This window comes from Falco naumanni, chromosome 2, assembly GCF_017639655.2.
Source record: "Falco naumanni isolate bFalNau1 chromosome 2, bFalNau1.pat, whole genome shotgun sequence".
In the NCBI taxonomy this organism is placed as follows: domain Eukaryota; kingdom Metazoa; phylum Chordata; class Aves; order Falconiformes; family Falconidae; genus Falco; species Falco naumanni.
Window position 1 is genome coordinate 20,858,695 of NC_054055.1, and position 17,380 is coordinate 20,876,074.

Consider the following 17,380-nt stretch of genomic DNA (forward strand, 5'->3'; position numbering starts at 1 on the left):
GGAAAAGTCCCCTCAGGAAGAACTACCAACTTACCTATCCCCTCCAACCAAAAGGGTTACTGAACTGAAAAGGGTACATAGTCCTATTCTTCATCATGAACCAAGGATACATGACAAAAACAAAGATGTATTTGTATTAATTTAACAGCTTTATGCTTTACAGAATCACAGAATAGTTGAAGTTGAAAGGAACCTCCAGAGATCGTGCAGTCTAGACCCCTGCTCGAAGCAAGGTCAGCTAGAGCATGCTGCTCAGGAACACACCCAGTTTTTAATAACCAACAATGGAGATTGTGAGCATGGTTGAATACTGGAACAGGCTGCACAATTTATTATTTTTTTTCTTGGGTTTAAATGGAGGGTTTTTGTATATAAGTTTTTGCCCATCGCCTCCTCTCCTGTCACAGGGCACCACTCAGAAGACTAACTCAGTCTAACACATACTTCTCTCCTAATAGACAAGATATTATAAGTGCTCAATCATCTCTGTGGTTCTTCATTGGTCTTGCTTCCTGTATGTCCTTGTCTTTCTTGTACTGGAAGCCCAGAATCAAGCTTTGTGCTCCAGAAGTGTCTCACCAGGGCTGAGCAGAGGGGAAGGGAAGGACCACCTCCCTTGACCTGCCAGCAACACTCTACCTGATGACACTCAGAACACATTGGCCTTCTTTGCTGCAAAGACATGTCATTGGCTCATGTTCAGTCACGTTCACTATGCCAATTGATTGCCCCAAGTCCTTTTCTGCAAAGCTGCTTTCCAGCCATTTGATCCCAGCCTGTACTGGTGTATGGAGTTCCTCCTCCTCAGGTTCAGATCTCAAACAGCTGGGAAAGACTCAAACAAAACAGTAAAAACCCTCAAACAGCTGAGAAGCAGTAACTACTAAAGCAAAAATTACTTTCATACCCAAGACTCTGAAGAAAATACATGCTCACCTATATCTTAACTTTGGCAGCACAGCCACAGCCGGACAGGTGGCTCTTCAGCTATCAGCATCATGTGCTCATCAGAGCCAGTGCTGAGCCTATATGAACTCACACAGGTTATACAGGCATACTTACCACCAACTGCTAATACATAACTATTGCTTCTACTGATGCTGTGTTTTAAAGCTTAAAACTCAGAATAATTTAGCAGTTCCAAACACTGCTGCTAGGGCATACATGAGCAGGTCAGTTATTCCAGTAGCAGTTCTATTCAACTAGCATGCCTCAAAGGACTATAGTGCAGCAGATGACTTACCCTTTGCGCTTTGTCTTTCAACTCCTGATCTTGAGCTAAGAAAGCCTGCATCCTCTTTTGGATGTCTGTAAGTTTTTCAGGATTAATTCTAATTAAAAAAAAAAAAAAAAAAGAGAGAAGAGTTTTCAGTGAAGGTGGTGAAACTTCTTCCAAAGAAAAGCCAAAAATTGGCAGTGAAAAACTTCCTGAATTTATAAAAATGCTGAAAAAAAAAAAAAAAACGGAAGCATAATGTATCCTAGTACTACTTTGCACTGAGATAGCAGTCTTCATAAGGAAATTCTCAGCATTTTTGAAAGTTTAAATAAGATCCATTGCCCTGGGAATACTGATGTTTAAGTACTTCTTTCTTACAACCAGATGAGCAAAAACACAGGACACTGAGATCAAAAAGATTTAAGAGCTCCTCAAGATATTGATCAGGTGAATAAAGAACCATGACTGTATTAAAGAAAATACCATTAAACCTAGTAAGAATCCTAGTAAGTTCTATCCCAGACTCTGGATTTTTACACTTATTCCAGTGAGCCCCATACTATTCCAGGTTTATTTGCCCAGATCTTTTCTTACCTACTTCTGGGTCTGATCTGCTAATACCACTTAAGTGTATCATACAACCTACCAAACATGGTAGGAGGTTACAACACAAGTAGAGGTCAAAAGAGATGCACAACTAGCAGATTTCTTAGTCTGTTTCTTGCTGCTGTGTGCCATGTCATCCCACACTGTACAACAAAACACAGCCTTTGCTAGAGTCAAGAAAAAAAAAAAAAAAGAACCACAGTCATGCTTCTTTAACATTGCAGTAAGTTTGTGTAAAAAACAGCTCTGATTAAAATACTAGGCAAGAAACATTTTACAGGCATTTTTTGTAACATAAGCCATTATGATCTTCTATTATTCTTACTAAATACGAAAGCAGCAATTAAGCAAGGGGTTGGAGAGTATTACCAAAGAATACTTTCATTTATAGACATCAAGCTTTATTCCCTCATCATTTCAATTTCTTAATGCTGTCAGATACAGCCAGTAGAAAACTCCAGTTTGCACACAAGAGCTATTTAGCTACAGTTTTAGTGAAAGATCAAAAAGCTGAGTTCCAGTTTCAAGCCAGCACATATTTTGCTCTGAAAGCATAAAGACATAAGAAATAAAAGAAGAGGAATGAAAAATTCATGTGGGGGCCAAACTGACCAACAAGTCTTTGAAATGCAATGCAGGATGGAATGCACACAAGACACCAAAGACAGAAAAAGTAAATAAACAGAAGGCTCTTCTAGATTTTATTCTATAAAGCAAGATTGAGAAGGTAATAATATTTATGATCCTAATAAAGGAAAAATGGTAGAATAGCAAAATAAAAGCAATGGCTAGCTTAATACAAAATTGTATAAAGTACAAACACAAAGCATGCTACCTCACTACAGAGGAAAGACAGGAGGAAGAGTAAAAAAGCTGGATAGATGAAGTCAACATGTTTACAATGACCTGAAACTCCAAAAGAAAGCTTGAAGTAGAACTGAGGACAAGTATAAAAACAACACAAACACACTGGGATAAAATAAGAATTGCAAGCACACAATGAGATAAAAAGAGTAAAGAAGGGATAGCATGAATAACAAAAAAAAAGCAAACAATAATAAAAAAGCATGAACACCAGTAGTGAGACAGCCCACAGAAGTGTTAGATTGCTGTTAAGTTATGGGAAAGCTACTAAGAGATGACCTCAAGACACTTAAATTAGCCAGTGTCTTTTCCCCCCTTGTCTTCACTCAATGTGGCAGCTGCAATCAAACAGCTAACAGCAGCCACATCACAGTCCAAGCTCACATCAGAATTGCAGGACAACAGGTACCTTGATAAATCAGCTAGGTCAAAAGAAATTTGCTGCATAGCAACTACAGAAAAAGTCAAAGCACAATGAGACATAGTTGTATCTATTCTTGATAACTCATCAGAGAAAGATAAAAATCTATGAGACAGGGCAGGTAAACATAGTGCTCATCTTCAAAAGAGACAAAAAAAGAAGTTAATAATGTAACTTTTTTTCTTGACACCAAAAAACAACTTGTAAGTGTGTAAAGAAAATAAGAAAACACACAATGGCCAACATAGTTTAGTCAGAAGCAAAACATGACTAATCAGCTTGGCTATCCTCCATAGCAGCATAGCAGGCTTTAAGAACAGGAAAGAAATAGCAGGTGTCATATTCGGTGTCAGCAAAGCATCTGGCCATTGCACATTCTCACAGGCTAGGAAAACATGGTCTCCATGAAATCTTTAAATAAAAGCAAAATTGTCCTTGGAGCTGTACTCAAAGGGTAGCTGGGACTGTCAACTACTCACTGTTGTCACTGTCAAACTCAAAATGCATACTGAGTTCCAATTCTCACCTGGGCCCACTCTTAGTCTTTATTTTCTATGACTTGATTATTGTAGGAATAAGATTCATTATTTACAGGGGACAATATGTCATTGGGGCTCCAAACATAATGGAAAATAATCTTAGACTGTTTTGTTGATTGCACATAAATTTTGGTAATTTAGAAATTTGCAAGAAAAGTGTTTGAAAGACAGAAAATACAAGATACTTTACAATTAAAAGCATGGCAAGATAATGTGGTACACATTTAAGCAATGTCAACCAAGAATATGGTGCCCTAAGCACACTTTGAGGTTATGCAATTGTTAACGATTAAGTTTGCAACACTGAATATTAAAGAAAAAAAAAAAAAAAAAGGTTCATTATACTGGATTCTCTCCCCTCCAATACTGTACCATGACAGCCACTCACTGGCGAGATGCCGCCTCATGCCGGGATTCCAAAAATAAGAAAGCTGGTTATTGTTAATGAGCTTCCATGTTATTTCCTTCTGAACAAATACATTTTTAATAATAATTATATACACATGACTATTCGGAGAGACAAACCTAAAATCTAAACACTTAAATGAATTACCATAATTTATGTTTGACTAAACAGCTAAGAACCAGTGAGCAAGAATCAACTATGCAAAGACTAGAAGGGGATTTTATGACATTGTCTGTCATTTTAACTATGCCGTTTTTCTTTTCTTACTCTGTGGGCACAAGCCTTCCCTTTAAAGAGTAGTATAAACTTTTGAAACTGTTGTTCTGCCTAGCAGTTGCGTTAACGGCCACACTTGATTGTGTCATGATGTAACTATGAACTCAGCTTGCTTGGTCTTACGAACTGATCAGACAGCACTCTCTCCTAGTCAACATGCACTCTTGCTTTCCTCTCACTTCCCCCATTTTTAACACCAGGATACAAGCACTGCTTTAACTAGATACTCTCTCTTCCCCATGCCCTCCAAAGCAAAACTTAAACAAAAAAAGCTCAACGAACACCAAAAAGGCCGTATCGCCATGCTGTACCAAAACAGTTTCCATATTCCACCCAGCAGCAAGCTTTGCTCTGTGCTTCTGGCCTGGAACGTGGCTCCCTATGATGACACTGGGCAACCTGGATCACTGGAGAAGAGGACAAAGAGCTGGGATCTGTGGAAGGCTGCTCAGAGTTGCCAGCCTCACACCAGCAGGTCACATACAGGTGCATAATCACACTGGTTAGCGACATCAATGGATTGTCCTACAATAATCATGGTAACTGGGAGGCAGCAAATTTTTAGCAGTCAAATAATTCCTCAATATTACTATTACTGTCATGTGGAATAATATCCAAGTATTCTCCACTGTCAGAAAAAAAGAAGGTGTTTTGTCGTTATTGTTGTTTTCTTCAAGAACCACATTTTTGTCATAGTATTACATTATGGGTATCTACATCTTTGCACTTCCTTTGTTAAAAATTTTTAGACACAGAATTTGTTATGATACCCCTTTAGGAAGCAGCTCTTATCTTGTTACCCAACAAAATTGGATGCGATGAAGTAGTCTCAATGTATTATCAAAAATAATTTCAGTTTATAATGCGCATCTTAAACTTGAAATTATAAACTCCTTATAAATGGGTACATAATACTTAATACTTCAGAATATCTTTTTGCCATATTTGAATGCTCAAAAATATGGTATTTATTATTACATAATTTGCATTTTCTCTTGCTCTGTTTAAACGACAAAAAATAGAGTATTTTAAAAGCACTACCTGTAAATTGGCAGCTTGCGCTTATTAGAAAGGAATGCTATACCAACAGCATCTACCAGGAGCTTAGATTTAAAATTACAAATTAAGAAAACAGCCCAACCCTAGCATTTTGAATAGGTATTCAAGAAACAAAAAAAGCGCTTCCCCCCTCTCCTTTCAAGTTATGGAATTATTTTAAAAGCTCTGGCTAAATGAAATAAAGAAATGTTGAGAGCTGTTTGCAAGTCAGAAAATACAAAACAAGGAATGTAACAGAAAACGGGTTCTTGCGATCCCTATGCACAACAACAGGTTAACAAGATCAGCAAAACAAACACTTTGACAGTGATGTTTTAGAAACAAAAAACTTTCAGAATTAATTTCAGAAGTTCAAAGAGCTAAACTCTATTGGCAGTGAGCAATGGTCATTACTTCCTAACTCTCAGTTCTTGAAAATCTGTAATTGAGTGAGTATGCACAAACACCACCAGAATTCTTCAGCAGAAGACCTGGGACAAATTTCTTGTAGCCTCTTACAAGCACAAGGCTAAACCATTTAAGCCTTAACCACACTAGACAGACAATTCTAAGTAAAACTATTCCCCTTCATTATGTTACAAATAGTAATAAGGCAGGTTTTGTAGATTGCAAAACGGGATTTTGGGGCAGGCTGTTAAAATGCATTATCAATCAAAAGCCCTGACTGTGCTTATAATGATTCCAGTTAAGAATGTTACTTAAATGCATTAATTATACATATGCCCTAGTGTCTTGGTAAAAGAATGATTTTTTAGGATGAAGTTTTAAAAAAAAATTAAAATAAGCAAAAGCAGAGTTTTCAATCGATGCAACATCAGATTAGCATGAATGTCAAAATATGCAGGCATGGATGTCTCTCCAGAGACACATCTAACTTGGATTTATATATAGAAAATGCATTGGGGGGGTGGGGGGATATTATATATTTGCCTTATTAAAATTTAATTGTTATTCTGGTACAAAAATACCAATTTGTATTTACAAGGATAAATATAGGCTAAAGAGCCTTTTTACTATTTTCTATCATAAGCTGTTCAAATAATTAAATGCATTGCTCAAGAAGTTAAAAGCTTAGCTGTCAAAGAAAGGTGAAATATTTATAATGTGCATGAGATCAGACATTTAGTGAATATCAAAATAAGATAAATTAGCTGAATAGCTATGAAAAAGATACAGTTTCAAAAATGAGACAATTTGCTTAGGCTGTGGTAGTTATACAACAGATCCTTTTAAAGCACTACAATTCTTAAAAAGAAAAGAAAGTATTAGACTAACTCAGTTTCTTTACTGACGTTATCCATACTCAGTTGAGTGATTTTATTTCATTCTTCTGTTGTTGCTGTGTGTTAGGGGTTTTTTTCTTTGTTTTTTTTCTTTTTTTATTTTTTAACAGCCATGTCAAAAGAAAGCTTCAAAGACAATTAGACTTTTAGTAGCGTTTGACTCCATTCTAGTCCTTATTTTCACTGGTTTAGCAAAGGTCGTCTTATGTTTGAAGTTCATGCACATGCTACACGGAATCAATACACATGTTTGACCACAAAAAGTGTATTTACTTCACTGGCTGCTGTGTACTCAGTTTTTTATATAGAAACAGCATTCACAAGTGCCTTCAAAATGGCACGTCCTATACATCAAAAATACTTTAAAAAAATAAAAATAAACCTTAAGTCTGGAAAGTGCTACATGCGTATTCCTATTCTCTACAGAAATGACAACCAGTTAATTTTGAGCAGACCTGAAGGTTTAAGCGACGAGGTAATAACAGCCACTTAATGTTTCACCCTATTTTGATTTCTTCTCAAAAACAGTTGCTCCACAAACACTTTCTGCGTACAGGTAATTATCTTCTTTGCTCATGTATTCATGTCCTCCCTTTGAAACTACAGCTTTTCAAAGTAAAACAGTTCTAGCCTTGCTCATACCCACTGGTACAGAAACTTAATTTTGTACCTTGTTATCCTTCTCTGATTTCTTCTAGGTCCACTCTGATTTTTGGCATGGTGTAACCTGAACTATGTAAGTATTCAAAATGGTGTCAGGCTCATAGCACATTTTCTGGCTTGCTTTCAATTCTTCTTCCATATTTCCTTCACATTCTGCTTCCTCTTCTGATTTAATATTTGGCTGACAGGCTTAAAGAACAATTAGCTCCTTCCTACCTATAGCTGCTAATTAAGGAGTTACCACCGAATCTTTTTAGTGGCAGGGGTTTTTTATTATTTTTTCAGTTCGTGTTTTTGTCTTTCCTACATGTCCATTACTCTGCATTTAACAGAAATTGGAAAGATAAGTGCTTTTTTTATTTTTACATGGTATCATTATCTGCTTCTGCAACTTTCTCAGAAAGTCAGTTCTCTTCTGTGCAGATAGCATAGATCTGTATGGATTTTCACCATTACACTCTTCCTAGTATGTAAAATGACCATTTAGTCACATGTTTTATTTCCTGTTCTTCAGTTGATTCAACAAAATTAGAGAAATACAGTCAAGAACTAAAGAAAAGACAGGTAAGAGAAACAAGAATGACAAGTATAAAAAAAATTACAAGGACAGATTAAAGAAACTGTAGTTGTTTAATCTGCAGAAGAAAAGAAGATAAAAGAGATAGCATGATAATGTTCAATTACATAAAAAGTAGTTGCAAAGAGTAAGAGCATACATAATTTTCCATACATTCTTGGCACAGGACAACAGAAATCTCTCACTTAAAACTACTTAGAAGGCTTATCAGGTATTTGAAGAAAAAACGTTAACGATAGGAACTGTTGAGTATAGACAAGATCATTTTGGAAATTGTAAAGATAATAATTGGCAAGTTGGACAAGTATCTGATAGGAATGATTTGTTCAGCTGATCCTGCCTTTGGAAAAGGGGATGCAACAGGTAACCTCTCAAGGTCTTTACCTTCTACAACGCTATCGAAACAAAATGATCTCCCTTGTTTGTCAGCTCTAGGCAATTCAAGCACTTTATCAGGACTGTCATAGCTCATCACACATTATTTCTGTCGAAAGAAGGCTGAAAAACGGACAGGCCATTAGTCACTTACTTGATTTCACTGACTGGTACTTTCCTTTGTGCCAGCTGTTCCACCATGCCTTTTTCTTCTGAGGGAAGCAATACTAACAAAGCTTCACCACCTTCTTTGTATCTGTTTGGGGAAAAAACAAAACAAACCAAAAGAGAGACCTCAAGCAAACACGCAAAAAATACAGTTTTTGTTGATGTTTTCAATAATTGACAAGAATTTACATTTGCTTCCTTGTAAGCAGCCCAAAGAGCAGAAAAAATCCTCACTTTACAAAGGGAAAAGAAGAGGCAAACCAGTTAGAGTGACTTGCTAATATTTCCACCTGAGCTGATTTCCAAACTGTATCTAGAGCCCTAAACGTCAAGAGCTAAGACATGCATTGAGATCAGTGGATCTTTTCTTCCCTGGATTAGAAACATTAGTGATAATCAAGTGGCACTTGATCAAACCTTACAATATTAGAAGGTCTAGGTGCTTGAATTCATCCTTTACCAATAGGCAAGTCTTAACACTTGGTAACAACTGATTCTCCTTTGCATATCCTGCAAGTGAAAGAAGGTAAAGGCTAGAAAAGGGTAAGTGCTTTGATCCCTAACAACAACAACAGCTACTGGCACATCCAATAAAGGCTATTCCTCTAACAGGTGACAGAGACATCTGAAAGAAAAGCATAAAAATCAGGGAGTTCTTCCATTTATAGATGCAGTTTTTAGGTGCAGAAGAAAAACTACCTCACACTGATCCCCTAAGAACATACCTAGTGTTCACTCTTCAGCACACTTAACAGCTGTATCAAATATAGCTGAGTTAGTAATTTCTCAAGATAGGTGGTTGGCACAGACATAAAAAATTCTTCTATTTTATTCTTAAAGCACCTTCTGTTGACTTTCTATGTTTTGTAAGAAAAAGTTCCTACTTTTGGTGAATGTAGTAACTTGACGATGTTCATGGAGAAAGAAACACCCAAGAGCACTAGTAAACAAACAAAACAATGGGTTTAAGTCCTACTGAAGAAGTAGTAAGGAGTTAGCACATTATCTGTTCTTATCTATCCTAACACATATCTTGTTTCTTCATTTACATTCACAAATAGTTCTTAAGAGTACAGATTGATAGGAAAATATTGCAATGAGTCTTCCATTATATAAAAAATAGCAATCCAACTAGATTTCAGAAATATGCCAAAATTGGACAGAATCCAAATCGCAACTAACTGATCAGAGCAATGCACGGGACAAAGCAAAATAAGAGAGTAGTAAGTTACTATGTAGAGCAGCTCTAAACTGACAAGAGCTACTCACAGGAAGGCCCCTAGTCAGCAGCAGATTATAAGCCTATACATAAACTGCTATGACTACCAGTATTCCATTTATTTGAAACAGAAAATACTCACTGTGTTACTTTTAAAGTGCCGTTTTATATCAAATTATTTACTACATTAACAGGCCTTTGGCTTTGTTTCTACTCCACTCTCATCTGTCTTACACTAGTAAAATGTTTCTCTATCTTAAGCATATCTGGTTTGTCCTTTCTGTTTTCTCTCTTTATTTCAGTCAGTCTGCTGCAATTCCACAAATCTTCAGCTTCTGTTACTCCAGCATACGTTCTCCAGTTGGGTCTTTAACTGCATTCACTCATCTCCATCAAGAGAACCATCAACGAAAGGATATTCTACAAAAGGTATAAACTGTCAGCAGAAGGCTGAGAGATGTTATTAGTTTGTCCTTGGGTCAGAGACTACAGACAATGCCAGAGTAAGTCACACATCTTTCCAATAAAAGCTCATCAAGGACAGAAGAAAATGCCAGTTCAGTCCTCCTGCACAGAAAAGGGGACACAAGTGCTGTTTAAGGAAGTATTCAGTCAACGCTCCTTGCCTTAAGAAAAGAGCTTTTAAGTTGGAGGCCAGAGAGCGCAGACTGATGTTCTCAGGCACACCAAATAAGAATCATATCACTAACGGATAAAAATCATTTCAGATAGACTACAGGGAGCCCACATTTCTCCAAGTATAAACAGTCATCACTTGCCAAAAACAGTACTGCAGAACTGTTTGAAAACTACAAACACTATCTGTCACAGCATAGTAAGCAATGCAAGTAGCAACAAAATCTGCAGTTAAAACATTCTGACAGCTTTTATTACAGCTCTCTGCTTTCATTTGATGAATCTGAAAGATCACAACAAAACCCTCTCAGATGTAGGTTTTTTGGTTTGGGGTTGGTTTTTTTTTTCCCCCAATGCTATACATGATGGGTTTGGGGACTGACTTTTACAGGTAATTTTAAAACGTTCAATAAATGTTTTTTATCATGAGATTTTAACTCTTACATTCTAGGTTTTGAAATTTTACATGGAAGTCAAATTGAGGTAAGAGGACAGTCTTTGCCACATACCAGCACTGTAAATTTACTGGTTATATATAGTTTGGTAAAAGTACCAAAAGAAATGGTAAGACATTTGGACTTTGTCCTAAAAAATACTGCTTTAAGCTTGTGGGTGAGGAAGACATACTGTACAAAAACTATACTAACTTGATTTTAATCCATTTAATCAGTAGACCTAAAACATCCTTAATGCAGAAACATGAGCTTGTATAACCTTTCTAAAACAAAGTTCTAAAGCAACCCATATACTTGGTTTAAGGCAATTTATCATCTTTACCAGCAGCATGGGAGGACCTAACCCACTGCTAACCAAACACCTCATGAATATTCGCACCCTTTATATAATAATTAGGGTTGGGAATTACTTCGTACATAGACCAAGTGCACCTTCTAAGAAAGCTCTATGTATTTTAACCCAGCCAAATTCCAGATAATATCTCCAGAAAGTGGGTGCATGTCAGACACCGCCACTGCTTGAACAAGCAATGAAATCCTGGAAAGCCACTAAACCTTAGAGGACTTTGCATTTTATGGCAAAAACTGATGATCACAGTTCCAAGGCAGCTAATTATTCATCAAAAGAACCTAAGCTCTCAGAGCACTGTTGGAAAGAAGGATGAAAATATTCTCTTTTCTACCCAAGGCTTGTATCAGACAGGAAAACAGACATCATATCACTGCCAATACCAGTCTCTCACCGATTTAGAGTACAGAATTACACACTGTTCTGCTCTTCTCCTCAAAACAGATGCTATGAAAGGAAAGGATTCTGAGAAGAGCTATGTGAATGATTCAATATCTGGGAAGAATGTCTGTTTAGTCTCTTAGCAAGAACTCCCTCATTTGTCAGTAAGGCAAAAAAGTCTTGATCACACTATATAAACACCTATGAATCATGATTTGATGGATGGACCACTTGGTGGGTAAGGAATTGGCTGTATGGCCACACTCAAAGAGCAGTGGTCAATGGCTCAATGTCCAAGTGCAGACCAGTGACAAGTAGCGTTCCTCTGGGGTCCGTACCAGGACCAGCACTGTTGAATATCTTTGTCGGTGACACAGACACTTGGGATAGAGTGCACCCTCAGCAAGTTTGCTGATGACACCAAGCTCTGTGATGGGGTCAACACACTGGGGGGAAGGGATGCCATCCAGAGGGACCCTGATAGGCTTGAGAGATGGGCCTGTGTGAAGCTCATTAAGTTCAAAAAGACCAGGTTAAAGGTCCTGCATGTGGGTCAGGGCAATCCCAAGCACAAATACAGTCTGGGCAGAGAATGCATTGAGCGCAGCCCTAAGGAAAAAGATTTGGGAGCACTGGTGGACAAGAATCTCAATGTGACCCAGCAATGTACTCCTGCAGTCCAGAAAGCCAACTGTATCCTGGGCTACATCAAAAGAAGCATGAACAGAAGGTGATTCTCCCCCTCTACTCTGCTCTCCTGAGACCCCACCTGGAATACCATGTTCAGCTCTGGGGACCCCAGCACAAGAAGGACATGGACCTGTTGGAGTGGCTCCAGAGGAAGGCCACAAAGATGATCAAAGGGCTGGAGCACCTCTCCTGTGAACACAGGCTGAGAGAGTTGGGGTGGTTCAGCCTGGAACAGAGAAGGCTCCAGGGTGACCTTACAGCAGCCTGCCAGTGCCTAAAGGGGCCTACAGGAAAGCTGGAGAGGGACTTTTTACAAGGGCATGTAGTGATAGGACAAGGGGGAATGGCTTTAAACTGAGACAGGGTAGATTTAGATTAAATACAAGGAATAAATTATTTCCTGTGAGGGCGGTGAGGCACTGGCACAGGCTGCCCAGAGCAGCTGTGGCTGCCCCATCCCTGGCAGTGCTCAAGGCCAGGCTGGATGGGGCTGGGAGCAACCTGGTCTGGTGGGAGGTGTCCCTGCCCGTGGCAGGGGGGTTGGGACTAGATGATATTGAAGATCCCTTCCAACCCAAACCATTCTATGATTCTAGGATTTCTGTAGATTCCTTAAATTTAGTCAAAGGCATGAAGCAATTTGTGTAGTTCTGTTGTTTCTGGCATTTATGCTGGAGTGCCTGACTTGGCATTCTTAAATTGTTGCTTTATTATATTTATTTTATTCAGCATGCAACACGCTATGTAAGGACAGTGCCATACAAATCACGGAAGAAATACCCATCAAGGGTCAGAGAGTGCAAATAGCCACCCTGCAAGCCACAAACCCAAACTCTGGAATGATACAGTACAGGAATTATCATTCTACATTAGTTCTGCTTTTATAGATTTTCCTCAGCATCCAGAAGATCACTCTCAAACCAGGATGCAGGACCAGATAAACCTTCAATCTGACCCCTGAAAGGTGCTCCTAGTGCTAAACATGTTATATGTTAGGTCAGTTATCTTTTCAGAAAGTACAAATTCAGGAGATTTTAATTCTAAAGGCACATTCCATAGATCCTCGAGAAGAAAACAAGCATTAAATCCGGCATCTATGGACACAAGGTTTACACTAAGTCTTGCAAAGCCTTTATATAGAGAAAATAGCTAAGTAATGAAACAATCACATGAAAATAGACAAAGAAAAGACGGATGTTTCCAAACACCTACACTTTCTCACCTTTTGGCAACAACTAAGGAAAAAAAAAAAAAAAAAAAAAAGGCAACATTACAAATATTTCTCAGAGCTGATGTCTTCAGAAATTCAAAAGGACAGAAAGACATCTGGTAACTACTGATGCAATTTTTTTTCTTTAGCTATTGTGGAAACATTCACTCTTAAATGCCAGTATTTTAAATGTACTTGAAGTTAAGGAGGAATAGGTTTTGCCCATTTTTATATTGTGTGATATAATTAATTAAAACAGACTGTTTAATATTAATGCTGTTCTTCAGAGCTAAACACAAAAATGAAATCATTACAGAATCGAGAAAGCCAAAAATCAAACAATCTTAAGTACCATCTGGGAAGGTTTGTATCTGTTCAGAGTCCCCAATGGGTGTTTAGCTAAAGAAAGCAAAATGCAAGCCTATAAAAAAGGAGTTTTACTTGGGTAAAATATTATCTTATTTCTCAAAAAAGAACAACTTGGTAATATGCTAATAAGAAAATTATGGTCTGAAAGATAACCTCAAAAAGATAGGCTGAAGTGGAAAATTTAAGTTCTCAAAAATTTTCTTTTATACTAAAAGCTTCTATATTGCATACTTATGAAAGCACAAGCTAGTAAAAACTAGCATGAACAAAAAAGAAAAGAACACTTGGATGTTCTCCTCAAAATTTGTTTCCATTACAATGCCTAAAACAGGAGAAAAGAACATCTCTTAGTATCCTAGGGGAGTAAAGTTCTCCACTACAGCCAACAAAAGAACACTTCCCTAATTATTTTCAGTAGACAGATAAAACCTTTAAACCTTTGTATACACTAAGGCAGCAGAGTCAACCTCAGCTGCTGAAACTCTTTAGCAGAAGGATGACTTCTTCTGCAGGTGAGAAGACATTAGAAGTTCTCCCCATTCTTGCTGACTGCAGCCTTCAAGTTTTCCATCATCACCAAAACCAAACAGCTGGCCTAAAAGGCTAATTCACTCTGATGTTTTATTATTCACTAGGTCTGCACCTCTGCTATGCTGAAGACAAGTAAATTAACAACCTCAACATAATCAAACTTTCTTGGACTGTGTAGTAATTGGTGATATTACTTATCCTGTCATCTCCTCAAGCTATCAAGAAACCAGAGCACGGACTCATCTTTACGCTGTGGTTTTAAAAGTCTCTTAGGATACCAGACAATTCATTCCAATTCTATGGAAAATTGCATCTTACCTACAGAAAGCCTTTGGAGGAAAAAAAATAAAATTCATGTACTTCTAGTTCATATCTGTCTTTTTTCCTAGCATCTATTGGCTTCAATTCTTATCAAAAGGCAAGTAAATTCTCTGCAACTCAATCTTGACTTACAAGCAAGCTGTGACAAATCATCATTAGCATTATAAAGCAAAGGGTAGGCATGATATATTCACACTGACTGCAGATGAGAAAAAGGATGTCTGCAATCAAGGGCAAGCATCAAGGGCTGGACAAGAAGGAACTGGGATAAATTATTTAGGACAATGTGATACTGACTAATTAGAAGTAGAAAAATGGTTTAAAATGTCAGGAACACCATTTCCTTAGCAATGAAAAACAAAGAGTTGCCAAATAGTTCCATTTTGTACCAAAAACAAACTAAAACACTAAAATCAAGAGGATGGTTTATTCATCATGACAGAATCTATATTAAACTTTGGCCGAGTATCATCCTGAGCTCACAGCTGGTATCAAGCATGAAGAAACTAATAACATGGCGACGGTTCAGTGAGGACAGGATGAGAAAAAATGCTTTTCACGCAGGCCAAACAGACACTCAGTTTTTGCTAATCTTAACGTATCTTAATGTATCCTTGATCAGACCCAGTCAAAGGCTGCGTATATCCCTAGCCAATACTGTTAAAGCAAACAATAGTACAATTATCACAAAGGCAACAGGTGAAAACATATCATGGTTATTAATCAATTCCACCTTTCCACACAGCTAGAGTTGAGCTTGTTCTAACTACATTTAGAGTAATTTTACATCCTTGCCACGACCATCGTAACATATAGTTCAGTCAAATGCACCGTATTTTAACTGTCAAAGACATATGAGTCACAGTGATACCAGAATAAAATAGGAATGGGAACCATCTGATTGATGGTCATCGGGCACCAGTGTTCTGCTGTAGGGCAAACATCCAACAGGAAAAAAAAAAATTATGGGAAAGCAATGGAAAGAGATCTGTAAGGATACTCTGCGTGGATATGCAGACCTTAAAAGAAATATTATACAGGTTGCCTTGAACAGATGTATTGCAACATGTTTCCCTAACATTTGTATTTCAGAAGATATAAGTTGATGCCAAATTTCAAGAGAGTTAAAGGCAGTATTTCTGCTTTGTTTGGCAAGAAAAAAATAATCTATTTTCAAAACTGGCACAGGACAAAATGGAACTGATGACATAATCATAAAATTTGGGGGAGGAGGATTGCAGATATAAAAATACTTGCACCACAGTTCCCTGAACTGGAATATTTCTCATTACAGAAAACTCAATATAAAGGAGGTGATAATGTTTTTGAATATATTTACCACACACGAACATGTAAGGAACCATAAGTATATAGAAGTCACACATCTACCATCATACTCAAAAAACACCCATGTGTTTGGGGTTTTGGGGTTTTTTTAATCTGTAACTTAAATCAGACTTTACCAAGTTGACTTGACTAAGGATCTAATTTCAGTCGAAATGGGCCAGGATGGATAGTATCAACATATGCTGTCATCTCATCTGTCAAAAGACACAGATGGAAGTAAGGTATCACTGCAAAACTTGTGAGCTTAAATCAAAGCCCATTCCTAAAAAGGTTTGCATTCCAAGCCAACAAGCCACCTTCAGATACATTTGAACTGCAGAAACTCTCCACAGCAAATCCCTTCAGAGAAAGGAAATCAGGCATCAAGGAAGCCAAACCAGCTTCTCAACTGTCCCTTTCTCACCCAGATCAAATTTGAGACTTATCAGAAGTAAGGCAAAGGACTGCTTTTCTTAAAACATTAAGGTCAGTAAGTTAAGCATTTGGAACAGCATCAAAACCAAGCCCATAAATTCATCTGGGTTTGTATGTTTGTGCATTATAATACACCTTCTAATTAAGGATTTGTACTGTTCTTCCGCTTTGTTCATCACACATGATCACCAAACTTAATACAAACTGTTTTCTAGTTACTTCCACTGTGAAGCCAAATTATTCACCATGTTAAAGTGGTTATTTATTCACTGTGCACCATTCACAGTAAACAACATTCACCCTTTGCAGAACATAAATATTCTGGAGCACTTGAGTTTGCGACAATAATATTCTTTAAACCTTTGCATACAATTTTAGTTTCCATCAAGAATCCAGAACAAGACAACTTCATCCCATGGAAACACTGATAATCAGAACTCAAAAAGCAGCATACACTCCTGCTTCTAGAGCAAAGATTTAGCCTTGTAAAGACTGAAAGAATATGCCAGTGAAAGTATAGAGGTATATGTTAATGTAAACACTATTGCAATTGAGATTTAAGGATGAAGAGGGGAAAAAAAAAACAAAAAACCACCTAGCACAGTACAGTTCTTCATCAGTTTTAAGTACCTAAAAAGAAAGAATCACCACCTGAGTATGCAAATATACATCTAGTTTTGGGAAGGTAGGTTACAAACAGCGGTTTCCCACTCTACAGGTTAGCAAAAAACGAACGATCATGCTTAATGTAATAGAGACTAGAAAAAAGTTAGATCGAGTCAAGTTCTATTATTTCTATCATGCAGTTCATATTTTATTTTAAAATTCTTTTCAATTCCTTCATAAAATAACTATGGCAGTGAAAGAAAAAGCACTTCATTGATGCAGATGTTTGTCTGTTCAACTCTTTTTATGTAAAGTAACAACGTAAGAAATCTATAAAAATATATTCCAAACATATCAAAATGGACAGGTTTATTCTGAGAAGACCCATTTCAATCT

The 17,380-nt window shown here is 37.3% G+C and overlaps 1 protein-coding gene across 1 annotated transcript in view; it reads right to left on the reverse strand.

Moving 5' to 3' along the window:
• Window positions 1-17,380, reverse strand: part of DDX10 (DEAD-box helicase 10) — a 191,486-nt gene that overhangs the window by 150,393 nt on the left and 23,713 nt on the right. Inside the window, exons 10-11 of the mRNA XM_040583764.1 lie at window positions 8,443-8,544; window positions 1,244-1,331 (exon numbers count right to left, since the gene is read on the reverse strand). Of these exons, the coding sequence (XP_040439698.1) occupies window positions 1,244-1,331; window positions 8,443-8,544 (190 nt within the window). The remainder of the gene's footprint in view (window positions 1-1,243; window positions 1,332-8,442; window positions 8,545-17,380) is intronic.